Below are 19655 nucleotides of genomic sequence, written 5' to 3'. Positions count from 1 at the left end.
GTTCTTTAGGAACAAGTCAGCCAAAGAAGTGGAAGGAATGTTCTGTGATTGGATCAAATGTGTGGGAGCATTTGTTTTGTAAAACAAACTAGTGAAATTAGTGAATGAGCCTGCGGGGGAGTGGAGACAGGAGAGGAAATAGGAGAGCAATCCCAAAGGAGAATGGGGATTCTTCTTGGGACAAGAATTCTTCTTGGGACAACTTAATCTCTCTGTGCTTTAGTTTCTTTGTTCCCTGCCAACTATAAAATGTGGATAATAATGCCTATGTTTCAAAATATTGTCAGAATTAAATGAGAGAAGATGTACAAATGCCTAAGAGTGCAAGAGAAGGCAGATGTTCGGGGACTTTTTACTTAAATGGTGAGTATGGATGAGAGATGTACAAAGAAGTCCAAGCAAGTTCCCTGGACGTAAGCCTAGGCTAACAGTAATCATGCTTTGGTGGGCTCCTAGGCCATGTGAACAGGTTATGCAGTTCCCAGGATCCTCACCATCTACTTAAAAGCTGCAGCAGTCATGATGGTTGGGGAAATTTCGGCCTCCCTGGAAACAGTTAGCAGTGACTCTTTGGAATATTATTTTATTTTTTAAGTAATGGAATTTTGAAGCATTTTCACCAAAGCGGGAAACAAATTACATGGCTACCTAGCTCTTGATTTCTCCAGTGCCCATGTGTATGATACCCTATTCTTCTGAAAATGGATCACCTCTCCCTGGCCACAGGGCGGACACATAATCCACGCAGGGCCAAGCATAAGATCTTACCCTATCCATTCCTGGCTACCGTGAGTGGTCCAATAGGTGGGGGTGACCCAAGCCTGGCCAGTTTCTCCCAGAGCTCTCTCAAGCTGAATCCAGGAAAGAGAAGTGCCTTAGCTGAGAGCTTGTGATGCTGGAGCTGCCTGTCCCTGAGGAAGAGGAGAGACAGTATCTGAGTTCCTGGTTCCAGCCCACGAGTCCCCAAAGTAATCTAGTTCCTGTAGTGCTTCCTTAATTCTCTGGGCTAACAGTTTATTTCCAATAAATCCCCCTTTGGGGCTTATTTCTGGTTGGGTTTCTGGAAAAAGAAAAAGAGCCCTAAAACATGCAGTTCAAGGAAATGCCTCCAGTTTAAAAAAATAAAAAATTTCAGCAGGGACTTTGCCTAAAAATCCCACTGGATGAAAAGTCTGTCAACTTGAGTTCACCAAAGAATTCAGGTTGCCTACACTTTATAACGCATGAAAATCCCATTTAGCCTTCCTCTTGTAGCCAGGTGAGATTAAAGCTTTTATAGATTTTTTCGGAAAAACAATGTGACACAACATCCCCTTGGATGACCCGAGGCAGTTGGAAGTTCTGTGGGCAGATGCAAGGATGGTTCTATTGTCCCCTCTGGTGTCTTGGGGATCTGGGGATGGGGGAGGCGGGCATTCCTAGTCCTAGATGGGGAGATACTAGAACTCATCTCATTCATGCTTCATAGCTGGCTGGATGCTGGCAGATGGCTGAGCAGGTAACTGAAAAAAGGGCTGAGAAAGTAGCTTGTACTATGAAGTGGCAGGAGCTGGAACAGGATTTGCACTTCTGCTATGGCTCCAGCCGATCTTGGAGATGTGCCTCCTTTCACCTCATCTTGTCCCTCCCTGCAGCCAGAACAGGAAGAGGAAATACAGCTAGATTAACCACCCTCCTAAAAGACCTTGAGAGACAATGAGGGAAGGGCGTTGTTTTAGGTTAGTTGCTCTTACTGGCCAGTGGGTCGAAGGTTCTAGCATCTGTTTCGGGGAAAGGAGGCAAGCACTCCAGATGTTTTCAATGACATTCGTTAGATACCTGTTGTAAGATCTCACCCTCCCCTCACCACCCAGGCTTCCCCCAACCTATATTAAATCAGGGCTTGTTTTGAGATGGTGAGCTTGTGGGGTTCTAAGGGGGAGTAATGCTTTATGTATCAAATGACCCAAAAATGTCTTTGTGGAAAACTTTAAGAATAAATGTTAATGTATCTTCAAAGCTTTTCAACCACTTTTTTTTTTTTTTTTTTTTTAATTTTTGGCTTCATTGGGTCTTCATTGCTGCGCGCAGGTTTTTCTCTAGTTGCGGCGAGCAGGGGCTACTCTTCATTGCGGTGCGTGAGCTTCTCATTGCGGTGGCTTCTCTTGTTGTGGAGCACAGGCTCTAGGCACGCGGGCTTCAGTAGTTGTGGCACATGGGCTCAGTAGTTGTGGCTCGCGGGCTGTAGAGCACAGGCTCAGCAGTTGTGGTGCATGGGCTTAGTTGCTCCAAGGCATGTGGGATCTTCCCGGACCAGGACTCGAACCCAAGTCTCCTGCATTGGCAGGTGGATTCTTAACCACCGTGCCACCAGGGAAGTCCCTCAACTACTTTTTAAAAATAAAAGTTCTACTCTTAATAACACAGCTGAAGCTTCCCATTTAGAGGAAATGATGCCCAGAGTTGCAGTAAAGACTCTGGAGAAATATTAGCCCAAAAGTTCTTTAGCCTTGCTAGGGAATTTAGATTTTAGGGTTCTTAACATAAAGTATTTCATTTAAAACAAGAAGTAAGATTAATTTGACAATTAAATCATATAATAATTTATTCTAAGGGTTTTTACAAAATACTTTATGAAAATTATACAGACACAGGAAGTACAATATAATTTAACAATTTACATTCTAATTAAAACTTTGTTGCAAGGCATGTCTGAGACCACTCTCATGCTCTTTTCATATAGTAGAGTTATAAGAAAAACAGAATCTCATATATGCAAGGTTTGTTTTATATACGGCACTCTATTACAAAATACAGGCTTGAGACTCATCTTAGGAGAAAATTAAGCCCAAAACTAAATCCCACCTATGGCCAGTGGGTGGCACCAAAGCACATTTGGGACTTTAACACTGGGAAAAGGGAAAGTTTCTCAAGGCAAAAAATATACGCAGTAAATATAGTCTCATTGCCCTAACATGGAATTCCATTTTCAATAGAGATTACAGAGTAAATAGCTTTCTTATGAACAAATTCTTCATCATCACTGATATTCTGCCTTTTTTTCCCCTCGTAGGAGTATCTTTCAGTCACTCTTCTACAAACCAACATTTCTTCAGTTCATGCAAGGGTTTTCAATGATCAAGTGGCAGGCCCTTCTAACTGTAGCACAAAACTGTGGTTTGAAACACATGGTGGTGGGACTTCCCTGGTGGTCCAGTGGGTAAGACTCCACGCTTCCAGTACAGGGGGCGTGGGTTCGATCCCTGGTCGGGGAATTAAGATCCGACAAGTCTTGTGGCATGGCCAAAAAATGAAAGAAAAAAAAAAAAGAAAGAAACACATGATGGCAAATTGGAAAACTCTTTTCATTAACAACACTCCACATTTAATTATTTTTGGCAGCTTTTTCTTTGAAGCAGCAGCAATGGTTTGATTTTCTTAACTTTCTCAAACATCTTCTTTAATGTTGGAGTCACAAACACATTACATGTTTTGTTATCATTTAAGTCTCTTGGGCCTTGTAACCAAAGAAGTACATGCAGGTTGACTTTAACATGCTGTGTAGCATTTGTTATGGCAATAGATAGAAGGTGAGGATCTCTGTCTACATAGTAACATTTTTAAGATCAGATTCCACGTGTTTAGTAGTTTTCAGTGGAGGAGCCAGTGGACTTTGGGTTCACTTGGAAATTTTGGCAATCAACAGCATTCTAAGAGGCAGGGTTGCTTCAATCCAAGTGTTGGGGGAATTTACCATCTTTTCCCAGAGAGCAACTTCCTCTGAAGTAGAGTCCATCCAATCCACTTCAGTACCATAGCTTTTCCCTGGAAAAAAAGGGAAGCTTTGCATTTAGAAAGGAATAGCTCATTGGGAAAAAACTGAGTCATTCCCTAATTATAATCACCAATGGATCAGCTAGGAAGAGTTTTAACATCACCAGGAGGGCAGAGAAAGAACTGTTTAACCATCTGAGATATCCAATAATGGGACCCACCACAATTGGGATTATTCTCATTACTCTCAGAGTAATCATTTCTCTTCACATCCATATAAAAGTTAGATGAGAATCTGTCAGGTGCATAAGGGGATAGTAGGGAGGATTCCAGCATTGGGTTGGAAGTGACAGTAGGTGATCTCTAGGGAAGTGTGGTTACAGCTTTAGTGTCTAACAGACTCGATTTTGAATCCTGGCTCTGCCACTTATTAGCTCTGTTTCTTAATTTCTTGGAACATCAGTTTCTCTGGGGCTAACATTAGAAACAACTCATAGAACTGCTGTGAGGATTAAATGAAATAATGCAAATAAAGCACTTAGTACAGTGATCAGTGCTCCATAAATATTAGTTACTATTATTATGCAAAGCACACTTTTAGCCATGAAGGGCCATAAATGTTTTTTCAGGAAAGAGTAGTGATGAAGGCTTTTCTGGTTTCCCCCACAATAACTTAAGCTCTGTGTGGACAAACATTGCATCCCGTTAATCTTTGTATCCAGAGTCCTTGGCACACAGCCGGACATTCCTTCACTCATTCATTTCATTATACTTAACAGAAACAATATCTGTTTTCATTAGGAAGAAGCAAAACAACAAACCAACCAATCTCTAGTGTCTCCAGAAGCATTTGACTCATGGAGAATTAAAAATGTAACAAATGTTACCTGTTCCAAAGCCAATCCGAAGACCTCCCAAAAACTGGTTGGTTAATTTGTAATGGTCCCAGACAGTAAGCTCGACACAGGCTTCCGTCAGGTCCTCAGGCCTGAACCCATCATACACCATGGTGTGGTTGAAGACAGGGTTGGTGGTTTTCCCCACAGCTCTCGTCTTCTGGCGACTTTTCCTACTTGTATCTGGAAGGATGGTACTACGAAAGGAAACATTATTGTGAGAACATTTTAATAAGACAGTAAACTCATGCTTTCAGTGTGCTTCAGCTACTGGGGCGAGAGGAAATGGAAGAAAAAAAGAGTGTAGAGAGATGGTGATGGTGATGGCGATGGTGGGGCATCCTGCCGGAAAGACTCTCTGCACCAGGGTGGACCACACTTGCTTGGAATCCTGACTCTGCCACTTAGTGGCTGTGTAGTATAGGAAACTGACTTAACCTCTTAGACACTTGCTTCCTCATCTATAAAATGGGAATGGTGATGCCTACCTCAAAAGGTTAATATTAGAATTACATATTAAGCAAACAACTTAGTTCAGTACCTGCACTTAGTGTTTACTATGTAGCAATTGTTTGTGGATTCCTCTAAAATCTATTCCTGATTATCTGTGATAGCCTAAGAAATCAGTCTTGTACAGAACTGCAAAAGAAGAGAAACCTCTCCAATTTGCTAGATTTGACTTTGGGAATGAATTATATTACATATTTGCAATTATTTATATTTACTTTATGGTAATAAGTGAAATTAATTTAACCTACCATGTCTCTTGTGCAGACAAGAAGGGCCGGGACTAGTCTTGGAATGGGAGACTGACCTGAGCTGAAAAACTTATCAGTTGACATCTATGAAGAATATGTATAGGGAAAATCATAAATAAGGTCATATAAACTTAAATAGCTACAATTGGTCTTCTGGTAGAATCTATATAGATAAAATTAGTCAGAGAGAGTTAGGACAGCACAATAATATCTGTTTAGGTAAGATGCCAAGCATTTATATTACAACAGAGAAAAAGGTTGCAACTTAAAAACCCAAATTGTCTTAAACTCTTATGAGCTAATTATTAGTATGGGCCTATTTAGCAAATAACTTCCCAGATATTTAGAGACTGATGCAAAAGACCTTTTGCAAATGGGCCACAAAACAGATGCTCCACAAAGGATCCAAGAGTTGTGGCATCACCATTAGCCATTTCATAAACTCCTTAGTATTGAATATTGTCCTCATCAGCAGATGTACCTCCTAGAAGACATTACGTATCTGAGTATGTGATCTCCGGTTTCGATTGTATATATTCCCTCTTATCTTTATGATTTTAAAACTAAATGAAGTACTTCCCTGGTGGTGCAGTGGTTAAGAATCGCCTGCCAATGCAGGGGACACAGGACACAGGTTCAATCCCTGGTCCGGAAAGATCCCACATGCTGCAGAACAACTAAGCCTGTGCACCACAACTACTGAGCCTGTGCTCTAGAGCCCGCGAGCCACAACTACTGAGCCTGCGTGCCGCAACTACTGAGGCCCACGCGCCTGGAGTCCGTGCTCCGCAACAAGAGAAGCCACGGCAATGAGAAGCCCGCGCACCACAAAGAAGAGTAGCCCCCGCTCACGGCAACTAGAGAAAGCCCGCACGTAGCAGCGAAGACCCAATGCAGCCAAAAATAAATAAATAAATTTATTTAAAAAACCCCCAAAGCAAAAAACTAAATGAAGCCTTGGAGAGGGTTCATGTCAAAGATCCCTCTAGCTCAAGTCGCCACTGTCTCAAGTTATTTTATTTATACTACTAATGACGACTTTCAGCATCACAGATACAGAAAAGTAAAACCAAGCAGCAAAGGCCAGGCTATTGTAGAACTGAGGGTGGAGAGTTATCAATGCTGTTACCATTTAACAAAAGAATTTAGATGGCTGCCCCTTAGCAGTGGTAGATCAAGGCATTCCTTCACCCAGATGTGCACTTCTCCAGTTGTAGGAAGCTTTTTACCTGTAACAGAAAAAAGAGAGAGAAAATGAAATTCCACTGCCATTCCTCTCTTGGCAGTACTGCATCCAAAGATGCCAACCTAAAGATGGTCTGACATAGTAATGCTAGCTAGTGTTTGATCATATGATCCTAATTGATTATATCTGTTCTTAACTATATCTTTCATAGTCTGGCTGTACTGAGCTCAGATAGCTCTATGAAAATAATTTATTTGATTCCAAGTACAGAGTGTTACATCATTCTTTTTGGGTTTTGCTTGGCTCAATGAGATCAATTATAGATATTAGGTAGGTGAATCATCCATTTACAGTTATATTCAAAACTACTCAGTGAAATGCATATACCTTTCAAATATTAATACCAATATCAATCGGTGCTGATAGGAGGCATTTTAAACATATTTGAGTATAGAGTAAACGAAACAGGTACTGGTTAAGGTATAGTCACTCTTCTTGTTAAAAGTAGTTACAAATTTTGTAGGACTATTGTATAGACACACATAACAGCCAGTATTATGGACAGGGAATTACTGAGAAGTTGGCTTAGTCTGAAGTTGTTGTCTAGGTTGGGTGCACATGGATGGAGGAATACTACCATACATTTCTGGATGGGTGGGCCCAATCAGTCAACCAACCAGTATTTAATGAGCATCTATTATGTGCTCAGCCCTATGCTAGGAATGTCATTGGACATACAAGGAATACAGAAAATCTATGTCGCTGGGAGATGTTTACAGTTAAGCTAGAGAGAGAAAATCAATAAAAACTATAAAAATGTAATATAAGAATGAAATGCAAAGTTATTACTGTAATGTTCTAGAAGATGATGTGATCAGTGAGGGTAAAAACATTCAGGAAAAGCTTTAGGGAGGAGATGGGACTTCATCTAAGACTTGGATAGGCTACTGAAAGCACCTGAGTTTGCAACCCCTGATTTCAGTCCTAACATTCATATAGATTCTTAAGGAGGACAACTTGGGGAACTGTGTGGGAAATGAGAGGGGGGTTAGCACAGATTTCCTGACTCCTTAACTGAACAAGATTTCTCTTGCTCCTTAACTGTGCGGGAGAACTGAGGCCTTAACATCAAGGATGCAATTAAAAATTTTGAAGAAAAAGCTTTCTCCCCTAATGAGACCTTGAGAGTAGAGGACAAATGAGCTCTAATTTCTTAGGGGCTTCATATGAATTCTCCCAATTCCCACCTATGGGGGAAAAAAACACACCAGTTCCGTTTGTATCACAGCACTATACAGGAAAGGCCATTCACGCCGTGGAGATACAAACTTTTGGGAGAGTGAGGTAAAAGTTAAAACAAGGGCTGTAAGCTGGACTGAAAAAAAAAATGAGAATTTTTCTCATAGAAACAGAAAATAGAATGGTGGTTACCAGGAAGGGGAACCTGGAGGGAAGGGGAAGAAAGGAATTGTGGTTTAATGGGTATAGAGTTTCAGATATACAAGATGAAAAAGTCCAGAGATCTGCTTCTCAACATTGTAAATATACTTAACACTACTAATGGTACACTTAAAAACGGTTAAGAAAAATTTTATGTTATGTGTTTTTACCACAATAAAAAAAAAGAAAATTTTGTAGTTTACAACTGTGGATTGACTCATTCGGTCTATACGATTACTAAATTAGTAAGTTTATTTAGGGCTTCACCTTTGAAAAAATCATAGAACTCAAAGAAATCCTTGAAGAGGGGAGACATAAGGTTAAGGACATAAATCTGGACAGAAAAATCACTACATACCAGGCATTGGCTCTGGGACATACTGGAGAGCTAACTTCATTTCACCTCTGTTTTCTGCTTCAAAGGCAACTGGTGCTGTCTGGAAAATGAAGGAATGTCAGCAGGTATGAGACACAAACCATTTACCCTGTTTGTTGGTGCTCTGTTACGGGACCATATCTGCCTCATTTCTCGGATTAGGTATCACTCATGAGTGCCCTGGATTAAAATTTCCCTCCTCATCAGAGCCAGACTGTTGCTTTTATATTGTGTATCTTTGTGGGGTACCCCGAAAACATTTCAAGGCCTTTAGTTCAGAGAAATCAGAATGGCTTTCTTGGAGACAGGAGTGGTGTTCTGGGATGCTTTGGTTTTTATAAAAACACATACATTTTTTCAGTCATTCAGCCAGCACATAAAACAACTTATTTGTATTCTCTTTCTTTGAAGGCGTAAGAAGAGTCGGGGGCGGGGCGCAGGGCGGGGGGGAACAAATATTACATTTTCAAAGCTGCATTAACCTAATTATTTTAGACCAAACGAGGAGATGCCTGTAAGAATAACAAAGACTGAACAATAATTTTAAAACATATCTATTATAAGAGAGAGAGAGTTCTACTTTCAAATTCTGGTCTTAAGAGCCTTATTTCCAAAACATGGCTACATGTTAGAAACATAAGGGAAGTTAGTAAAAAATGAGATGCTTTTGACAACTTCTGAGGAATTCTCATCCAGCAAGTCATGGGTAGACCTAGAAATAAGTGCTTCAGGTGATTCTGATGTGATATTTTGGAACCGTTTCTTAAGTGGAACTGTTTTATTGTGTAGATAATAGTTTGTGTCAATAATAGTTTGTATTAATTGTATGTATCACTTGCAGCTATGATGGACTAGCTGGGATCACACCAACCCTCCCGATGAGGATAAAAAAAAAAAACTGGATTAAAAGAATATATTTGAAGGTGATGAAGAATTATTACGATAGACAGGACTCAAATGGACAAGATGTTGGAGCCTGACATTCTCTGCTTTCCACTTTAAGGCATTAGCTGATTTTCGAGTAGTGCCAACTGAGAGCACAACAAGCCTAGCAGAAAGAGACTAAGAAGCTGAGCAGGGCTTCTCACAGTGCTGGAGAGGCAAAAACTGGCCGGCTAAGGAGAGATGGTCTCAGAAAATACTCTAGACCAGTAGTTCTCAAAGTATGGTCTCCAGACCGGCAGCATCAGCAATGCCTGGGAATTTGTTAGAAATGCATATTCTTGGGTCAGATCTTACCAAAACAGAAATCCTCGGAACAGGGCCAGAAATCTATGTTTTAATAAGTCCTTCAGGTGAATTGGATACCTGCTAAAATTTGAGTACTACCTAGGTTTTCAGTTGCAACCCATGAAAGACCACAGTCTAGGAATATGGGCAAAGAAAAACTAGATCAGACCATGTGGAAGCTGAACCCCAGCTTCTAGTCAGTTCATTACCAGACTAGATTAAGGCGGTGTGTCCCTACTCTGTGTGTCAGATGCAAAAGTAAACCCTCTCAAATTATCCCTAGAATTTTTCATATGCAATGTCCAGCACGCAATAAAAAATGAACAGGCGTATCAGAACAAAGGACCAAATGACCAGACTAAGATAAAAAATTAGATAAGAGGGACTCACAAACGTTTAAGATATTGGAGTTTTCAGATACACACTTTAAATAACTTTGATTAATAAATTCATAAAGATAATGTGAAGATGGAGAATTTTAGCAGAGAAATGGAATCTATAAAAAAGAATGAAGTGAAAATGTAAATCTGAAAAGTATAATTGAGGACCTGTAGCTGGGTGTAACAGCAGATTAGACACAGCAGATAAGAAAATTATTAAACTAAAAGATAGGTTAGCAAAAAATAGCCAGCCCAAAGAATAGAGAGGAGAAAAAAAAAGAATAGAAAATATAGAAAAGAGCATAAGAAACATATGGGACAGAGTGAAAAGACATAATGATCCCAAACTATGGGTAAGCATTCTGAATGAAAACGCAATTATACAACAGCTCTCTCCTGTATCCTAGGCCCCAAACCAACAAACCAACAAACCAAACAAAAAGCTCTGCACTTACCTTCCGCTTTAGGGGGTACCACTTCAATTGTTTATTCTGTTTGTTATCCCAGTCCCAAGTTTCCAAATCAAGTTCCACTTCCCCTAGAAAACTATTGCGCTTAAATGTATCTCGATGCCAAACAGACAGGTTCAGTTTCTGTGTCTTTAAGATTTGCCTGTCGATTTTATACTGCAGTTCAAAGAAGGAAATTAAAGTGGTAAATAATATTATTTTATGCCAAAGTTATGACATAGAGATGAAGAAAAAAGTCATCTGTGTAGATCAGATTTTCTCATCTGTTAGGTTTCAAGTCTCAAGAATATTGCAAAGTCATCTTATTCTAAGTGTCTTGTTTCAAAGAGCTCAAATTCATCTTTCACAAAAGCTCATTTTTCTTTCCCCCTCTGGAAAAGCAAATGATGGCTCAAATATCATAGCTGGTAATAGCTCTCTAAAAACAAAAGCCAATTATTCAATTTTTACTGGATGTTTTTAGTTCTAACTAGATATAACATAAATCAAATTCAGTCTAAAAATACAAATGAAGTTTAATCCAATGGTCTGTTTTCTACCTAAGGACAAAGTATTTTTTTAATAGACTTTATTTTAATAGACTTTTTTTTTAGAATTCTAGATTCACACAAAATTGAAAGTACAGAAGATTTCCCATATGTCAACTGTCCCATATACATACAACCTCTCCCACCATTATCCTGCAAGGACAAGATATTTTTCAACCTGTTTTTTTTGGCATGCTAATAGTTTTAATCTAAAATGTAGTCAATCCTTGATTATATATAATCATGGAAGGGATAATAGTCTTTCTAATCTAAAAATAATCTCTATTTGGCTTTATGATATACTACTTGACTGTCCATTTTGGTTGTAGCAGACTTGCCTTTCTCTGAGTTTACCATTTAAACTAGCTGGCTTTTCCTGAGTATAGGGTTGAAGTAGCTGACCTAGAAATAGCTAGGGTTCTGAAGTATGTCGTAGTCAAGTCATAATTAAAAACTTGCTACAGAAAATTCACCCATGGATGACTGAGGGTTAATTTAATGTTGCTCCTTTTCTCAGAGGATAACCAAATACTTGGACAGAATTTTCAGAAAGAGGGAATGAATAATCCTTCTCATATTTGTAGTTTTAAATAATCTGTTACTCATGACTAAGGCAGCATAATAAAGTTTGAAGGAAAAAGGAATATGGGCATTTGAGCCAGGTATACTCTTCATTAATCTATCCATCCATCTATCCTTCCATCTATAAACATTTTTTAAGTACCTATACCAGACACTGTGCTAAGAGCCAGCATTTACTAAGTGTTTAATGCATACTAATTACTTCATACATATTGGTAGGTAGGTACTATTCTTATCTCCCTTTTGTAGATCTGAAGTGTAGATGGGTTAAATCATTTGCATAAGGGTATGCAGTTTACAAGCAACACAGAGTTGGTCCCTGCCCTCATGGAACTTAGAATTAAACCAGTAGTTAAAGTGCTGAATGTTAACACAGCCTATTGTAAAACAAGGAGACTGAGGCAGCAGACAGCAGGGAAACTTAGGGGTTAAGGACAGCTTCTCATAGGAAGAGGCATTTCAGGCTGTGGGAAGTAGTTATGGACAGAATGTGGGGAAGAATATCCCAGTCTGAAGGAACAGAAAGTCCCAGCGGTGTGGGAAAATGTAGTTCCTCCAAAGAACAGAAAGGAATCAGGGTGACCTGAAGAAAGACTATGAAAGTGGAATGATGAAGCTGGAGCTCAGGTTATCAAGGGAGTGGTATGCGTGTTAAGATGGGTGTACTTGACCCTAAGGATAATGGGAATCCTCAAATATTTTAAGCAAAGAAACAACATGATCAGAATTAGGCTTTTATAAGATTGTTTTGGCAGCAATGCTCAACTTTATCAGTTGTGTATCCTTGAGCAATTTCCTTTATTTCTCTAAGCTTCATTTGCCTCATCTGTGAGACGCAGATAATACTATCCCCCTGGCAGGGTATGGAGGACATGCATGAGATAACGCATACAACAGTCATGGTGTATCATCTCATACAAAGCAGATTCTCAGAAAATGGTTATTCATTTCCTTCTCTCTTGGTGACTGACTTCCTCTGTAGGGACACTACCCAAGATGACATGGCCTTTTAAATGCATAGGTCACCATTTAGGATTTTCCTAGATAGAGAGGTCATAGATACCCGCAGTATCTCATTATACACAGGATTCAACGTTTTCTTCACCACAAGCGTTTTCTTCTTGCCCATTTTGCCCTTGTCTGGTAACAGATAAGTCTTTACATATCTAAAAAGAGAATTGAACAGACAAGAAGGTCAGAGAAAATAAAAGTGATGTGTCTAACCTCCATTTTAAAAAATGCACTGGAAATTGATAGAAATAATTATTTCATGACACTAGGAAAAGCAGTACGTAATAAATGCTCTCACCAACACCTTTACGCTTAAGCTTTTAAAGTGATTTCAGTGGAATTGATAATTTTATATTGTTTTGAAGATTTTTAAGGGATATTTCCTGAATTCCTTTCTTCCTTTGACCTTAACTAATGTGGGGCAGGGGGAAGACGACAGACCTCTAACATGATGCTTAATTCTATTGGCTAGTTTCCTATTAAGAAAAGGCTTTGATGCTTGCAGAATTAAAAAAGTTTTTGTGACTGTCTTTTGGAAAAAAATAATCTGGTACATACCTATCAAGCCATATGAATGTTAAAAAAAAAGAAGAAAAAGAAAAAACAACAAAAAGGCTATTAAGCCCAGTTCCTTTTAGGATTGGGCTTATGCTAGCAAAATAATTAAGCATCAGACTTCTGCATAGGGATAAGTAGGGAATACCATTCAACTTTGTAACTAAACTGAAATGCAATTAAACCTGTGATTTCAAAGATGAGTTGGTAATTCCCCCTAAAGTTCTATAGAATATAATTTAAATATGGAAACTACCTTATTCTAGAATCTTAACTATTTCTGCACCGCAGAGCATTATAAAGTATGTCCCACGTGTCCCTAATCTTAGAGAAAGTTTGAAAGTGTATGGAGAGAGACTGGGGCTCAATCCATCATTCCTCATTTTGCTGCTGAATTTATGTAAACAGTCGCTTATCTTCTCTGTCCCTTGTTTCCTTATCTGTAAAAAGAAGGAATCAGGACAAAATGACCTCAAAGGTCCCTTCCAACTTGAAATGTTTTGTGCCTCTCTGATATTTTTATAATTTAGTAGGTTTGGCATATGAATCTATAAAGTAAACAGCATTTCCCCCCAACTTTTTTTCCCAAACGTTCCTTTTAATACAGCCACACACATACCCTCCCTTCAATTACTTTCTTTCCTTCCCAATTTCTATAAGATTAAGAGTAACTAAGAGAAAATAGTGACTCCAAAATGTACTTACGGGTCCGAACGCTGTTTTTTAATATCTGCTGCTGCTAAATCTTTACACTGGGCCACAAACACATGCAACTCCTTCAGTGAGTCCACATAGTCGATTGCAAACTGAATATTTCCCTTCACTTCCAGATTGCCAAAGTCTCCACTATAAACACTCATCACACTGCCGCTCACCTGAAAGCGTCGGAAACACGCAGTGTTTGTCTCTATCTCATTCTTGAACCCAACACAAGGATCATGGATGTAATCTTTGCTTGCCATTATTTCTCTAGTTTGCACATAAAAGCAGTTAATTTAATATGGCATCAAAAAAGCATACCAACACAGACAACCTGACATGATATACATGACATGATGACTAGTGTTTAACAAAAATTGCCTCTAAGAGACATAGATGAAAAGTGAAATGCAAAGTTTTTTAGATGCTGACTCATTTCAAAGCAGTGTGATTTTATGGTAGGGGGCATTCAGAGTTCCACTTTTAGGCATGCTTAGAGTTTAAAGTGTTAAAGAAAGAGGATGTGAGAAACCTCAGGCACACAAATCACAGTGACACATTGCTCTATCAAATTTCCAAGGCACTAAAAAGGAATTTTACTATGTTACCCATCCGCTGAATCTAAGAAAATGCTTACTGAGCCATACACTTTTAGAGGTCAGGAAGGGCAGAAAATGGATGATTGATGAAGGAAGTTTAAAGCCTTCCCAAGGCCATATATTTGATTGTCATCAGCAGAAATTCAATTTAAATAGATTTTTTTACAAAGAGTTTGAAAAATGCAAGGCTAGTAAGAATTTAAGCACAGATTTATCATTTGTTTAGCAGACCTGGTGAGATATGTGCATGTGTATATGTATCAGAGATATTTGGATAAGTGTCTGAGGACATATTTACATATATATTTCTACACACATCTTACATGCACACACAAAACTACCTCACTTTATGAAAGTTCTGTGTAAAGTCAAATTCTCTAAATCAAATCTGAGCAACTACACTTAGGGAGCTTTCCTTTGAAAACTCCATTCTGAATCCCTCTATGGGGCAAAGAATCGCCTCTCCTATTCTTCTATGTGAATCAGTACTTTCATTCATCAGAATAAAAGTCTTGCTAAAAGACAGGTACAATTCTATACCTGCACACAGTATATAAAAGCATATCAGATATAAGCATACTTTGTGATAGTTACCCCATTTGTTGCACAGAAAAATTTAGTGGTTCATTTTGTTGGTAATTTAGGTTTATTTTTTAAGTACTTACATCCAAAAAACCATATTTATTTATTTTGGATATGAATTCTCTTGTGATTAAAACAAGAGAAAAAGGAAGATTTGGCTAGCCAGAAGCCAACTGTGGGTTAGAGAAAAAGCTCTCATGCCCCTGGAATCTGAGAAATACAACAAAAGGCCCTTTTACAGTAGCAGGAGCATGGTGGAGCAAGGTTCGCAGAAGCAGAGGGATATTAACATGAAGCCTTTGTTTACATACAGAAGACAAGGACGTCATGCCAGAGGAGCTGCTAAGATTGGTTAAAGAGCTCGGGCTCTTCTTGTGTCTGCTGAGCTGGTAACTGCCTTCTGATGTTGTATCTGTTTCTCTGTCATCACTCTACAAAACATCATACAATATATACAAAATTTAAATTCAGAATGAGTCAAGATCAAAATCTGTTTAGATAAAGATAATATCTTGGTATCCCACTGATCTATGACATTTTCCAAGGTCAAAGTGCTAACTGCCAAGGAATGGTATTCAAGATGGGGTGGGTGGTCTGCCTTGGACCTCATCGTAGGAGGAGAGCAGTGGTTAGGTACTGAAATAACAAAGCGATTTGTTTCACCTACAAGGTGGCCCCAGGGTGCATTCTCTTAATATTATACATTTATATTGCTTGGAAAACTTTGTTGATACATATGAGAAATTAACTTTACCTAGACAATAAATGGTCTAACATTTACTATCAAATCTAAAATGTCATGCCTCATTCCTCTCGTTAACATAGGCTTAACTTCCCTAAAAATCAATAGTGTCTCGTTTTACTTGAGACACCATTAAACTAGGGGAAACAAATGCTAATCTGATCTGTGTTTCAAGTTTTTTATACATATGTATATATGTGTGTATATATAATTTTAAACCACCTCTTAGGTATTTCTATAGTGCTATTGTGCTTATCTTTTGTGTTGCTATAGGGAAGTATACTGATTTGTACATTCTGCCCACATTAGATTTTAACAAATTAAAAAAAAAATAGCAACAAGATACTTATTTTAAATATGTCCCAGGAAATATTTACCTGGGTCAAGAAAGAAAAGTGACAATAATAAATTTTATTATATTTAGATCTATAGTTTATTAGATGGTAGCTTTAAGAATTTATGCTTCAGAATGAGTTCCTTTTGGGGTTAGAGAGTTTATGGAGCAGTTCAGTGGCTCCTGGGGTTAGGGAAACACCTTTATGGAGGAGTGATTAGTTCATGCCAGCGTATTCCAGGGCCCATGCAATTACATGTCAATATAACAGATGCCAATCCTAACGCAGATTAAGAAAAGGGTTAAAAAATTATGATTTATATGGATGAGAAAAGAATCCTTCCTCAAGGGTGAAAAAAAATCCATACATTTTTCATGACTCTATTATCATACTCCCTTCCCACATGCTTACAGACCATTTCCCCCTATCATAGCCGTAATACATTCTACCTGGTACATCAGATCATTAGTGATTATTGGAAGGATAGGACCTTGTCTTGATGACCTGGAACACTGATTTTCATAAAGTTGGTACTCAACAAATGTGACTGACACTAAGCCTCAAAGGGACAGTGGACAAAGAAGCAATGTCTGATTTCATCCCACTTCCTTTAACATTCAGTCCAACCCCAGGTACTTTGAAAGGTAAAATGATGCAGCTTAATTTGGTATCTCTGAGGTACAAACTCAAACAATTTGGACTGTCTTTTGTGTGGAGCAAGTAAGGCAGCAGGTTAAAACTGAAGGGAGGAGAAAAATAAAAAATCAGGCCAATCAGGTATCATTGGCCTCTCAAATTATTAGATGGTTCATTCATATGACCAACCAAAACCAAAGCATATCTACAAAGGTATAAAACCATAGGAACTCCATGAGGTGCCTATGCTGGTTTCCAGCTAATGAGTTAGTTTCAAAGAATGAGTGATTCTTTCCAAAGGAACTGTAATGTGGGCTCTTAAGCAAATGCAGGGGCTGAATACTTGCAACTATAGTTCATCTAAGGCTCAAGAGTAGATAGAACGGTGCCCAGGCGGTGGAGGAGAAGGGATGTAATTTATATATTGTCCAGAGCTTTCCTTACATTCCATCTACTAAGAGAACACTTAAGGATGAAGCTTTTATTTCGCCATTAAAAATCAGACCAAAACTGCAAATGGGAATAGCTAACATTAAGGTACTCTGTGACAGCACTGTGCTATGTGTTTTCCCTGCACTATCTCACTGACCCCTCACAATCTAATGAGGTAGGTACTAGGAAAGCACTCAGGGAAGCTAAGGAAATTGTCCATAATCACGTAACAAATTAGTAGCATGGCCAGAACTGGGAGTGCCTAACCTCAAAGCTCAGGCTCCTCACTAGCTGGTGGCAAGAACATGGAATCTTAGTTAAGTCACAGGATCTGAGTTCAAATCCTAAATCTACTTTTTAGTAGCTGTTGGATTTGGGGAAAGTTATTTAACCTCTGTGAGGCTCTTTCTTCTTTTATAAAATGGAGAAATTTGTACCTACCACACTCTGTTTGTGAGAGTTAGACATCAGAGCGAATATCAAGTGCCTGGTACTTACTAGGTACCAAATGAATAACAGGTAATAGTCATGTTCTTACTTGAGACAGTAGGTATAGTAGTTAATAGCATGGGGGTCGGATCTGTACTCCAGTGCTGGTTTAACCCCTTTCTAGCTGAGTGAGGTTACCTTACCTCTCTTACTCTCAGTTTTCTCATCTGTAATATCTGGGGATAATGATGGTGCCCACCTCCCAGGGTTAATGGAGGATTAAATGAGATAATGTATGTAAAGTGCTTACCCCCAGTTGATATCCTTAAAGTTTGCTATGTCATTGTTACTTTACTATTTTAACATATGCTTTCAAGCTAGTCATGCTACCTAGACTTAGCTTTCACAAATCAACTGTACTCTAAAACTACAGAGGAGCTCATGCCAACATTTTTCTGCTGGATTTCTTATTTTGTACCCACTTTGAAACCAAAGTCACATTCCCAAATCTATGCACTTTGACTTCACCACCAATAAGAGTTACTGTATGAGTCAAATGAGATGTGCCTTGCCTTGTTCCAGGACTAACAACACTACCTCTATTGACATGCGAGGCGAAGGTCAGTCCTGCTGACCTCTTCGGTCTCTGCTATGGCTGAATACAGATACACCAACCTTGGCACAGCAAATCCACCTATTTGGTTCCATTTTTCGGACGGTACAAAAGACAAACTTGCCTCATCTTGGAGAAATGCTGGAACAGACTTGCTCATCCTTTTGAGTTTGTCAGGGTGGGAAAACTGATTATCAGGTTGTGAAGGCACTGTGGAAACTAAACAGTAGCATTTCCATTCAAAATTATCCTCACAGTTGTCAGACAAACATAAGGCATAAGTTGAAAACACACTTTTCTTTCGTCTATGAACAGAGATGTTTTTGTAAATTGGTTAAAGGAATAGTAGTTCACATGCACAGGACCATAAGGTAAGCAACATGCAGTTATAGAGAGAGAACTAAGCAAGGAGTTGAACCAAATAGAAAACAAAAATTTAAAAACCACTAGGTTTACTGGACTGCAGGACTGGTTAAAACCAATGTGGTTAAAACCAATGTGAATTGGTTTTAACTGATATTTTTTCACATTAGAGCTTTGAACCGCAAGATCTGTACTTTATTGGTTCATCTCCTTGAGATATATTACATTTTTAACATGCTGCAGGCTGAAAAACTATTTCATCAGATAGCAAGGATCTTTGCACACAATTCAATCATAAAAGTTTTCTGGCTATTGAGTGTCTAAAAGGAGGTTGGTTTCTTTAGTGATTGCTGGGATTACCTGTAAGAGTGTTTCGCCCTCAGAAAGTCGTGAAAGACTACAATTTCAAAACGAATTATTTTTTGAAAATGGAAATTATTTAGATACCTTTCAATTCAGAGAGTTTTCAATAGAGATATCCCAAGGCAAGTCTGAATGGTTCAATTTAAGATACTCTAAGAATTTACTATGAAAATGTAGCATATGGTTTCTTTCTGATACAGTAAGTACGTGTGTGGAAGTCACAATAAGATGATGAATTTGCTTCCTCGTTTGTGTAACTCTAGTTAGAAAACTTTCTTCTTCTTTGCCTAAGAATGACAATGTCTAAGCTTTTCTTATGGTGAATCAGAGCTTCTATATTGAATGGCTTAATATTTTTCAAGGCACTTAGAACAGTGTCTGGCACATATTAGGCCTTATGTAAATATTTGCTAAACAAATAAACATTATCTGATAGGAAATCTTTAAATTATCTTTTCAATGTGATATAAATATACTGACTTGACTTTCTCATTGAAAGAGATACTAGGAAAACAGATAAATAAAAATCAAATTGTATTTCTACATATAACTCAAAAGTCTCAAATTTAGTCCTGAGCATTAGCTAAGTTCATCTTTAGTTAAAAGAAATCTAATGAAGGAATACAGAAACTTGAACTACACATATTAAATATTTGCTCATTCACATAATAGTTCTCACCTAGCTTTAGGCTCACAAA

General features: G+C 38.4%; 1 protein-coding gene across 1 annotated transcript in view; it reads right to left on the bottom strand.

Moving 5' to 3' along the window:
• Positions 1 to 2514: 2514 nt before the first annotated feature.
• SYTL2 (synaptotagmin like 2) overlaps positions 2515 to 19655 on the bottom strand; it is a 63249-nt gene continuing 46108 nt past the window's right edge. Inside the window, 9 exon segments of the mRNA XM_082661247.1 lie at positions 2515 to 3804; positions 4641 to 4846; positions 6537 to 6636; positions 8392 to 8470; positions 10475 to 10645; positions 12662 to 12764; positions 13870 to 14039; positions 15356 to 15475; positions 18356 to 18450. Of these exon segments, the coding sequence (XP_082517373.1) occupies positions 3659 to 3804; positions 4641 to 4846; positions 6537 to 6636; positions 8392 to 8470; positions 10475 to 10645; positions 12662 to 12764; positions 13870 to 14039; positions 15356 to 15475; positions 18356 to 18450 (1190 nt within the window). The 3' untranslated portion in view covers positions 2515 to 3658.

This window comes from Grampus griseus (genome assembly GCF_964374135.1).
Source record: "Grampus griseus genome assembly, chromosome: 8".
NCBI lineage: Eukaryota > Metazoa > Chordata > Mammalia > Artiodactyla > Delphinidae > Grampus > Grampus griseus.
The sequence above is the reverse complement of the archived record's forward strand: the minus strand, read 5'-3'. Positions and strand labels throughout refer to the sequence as shown.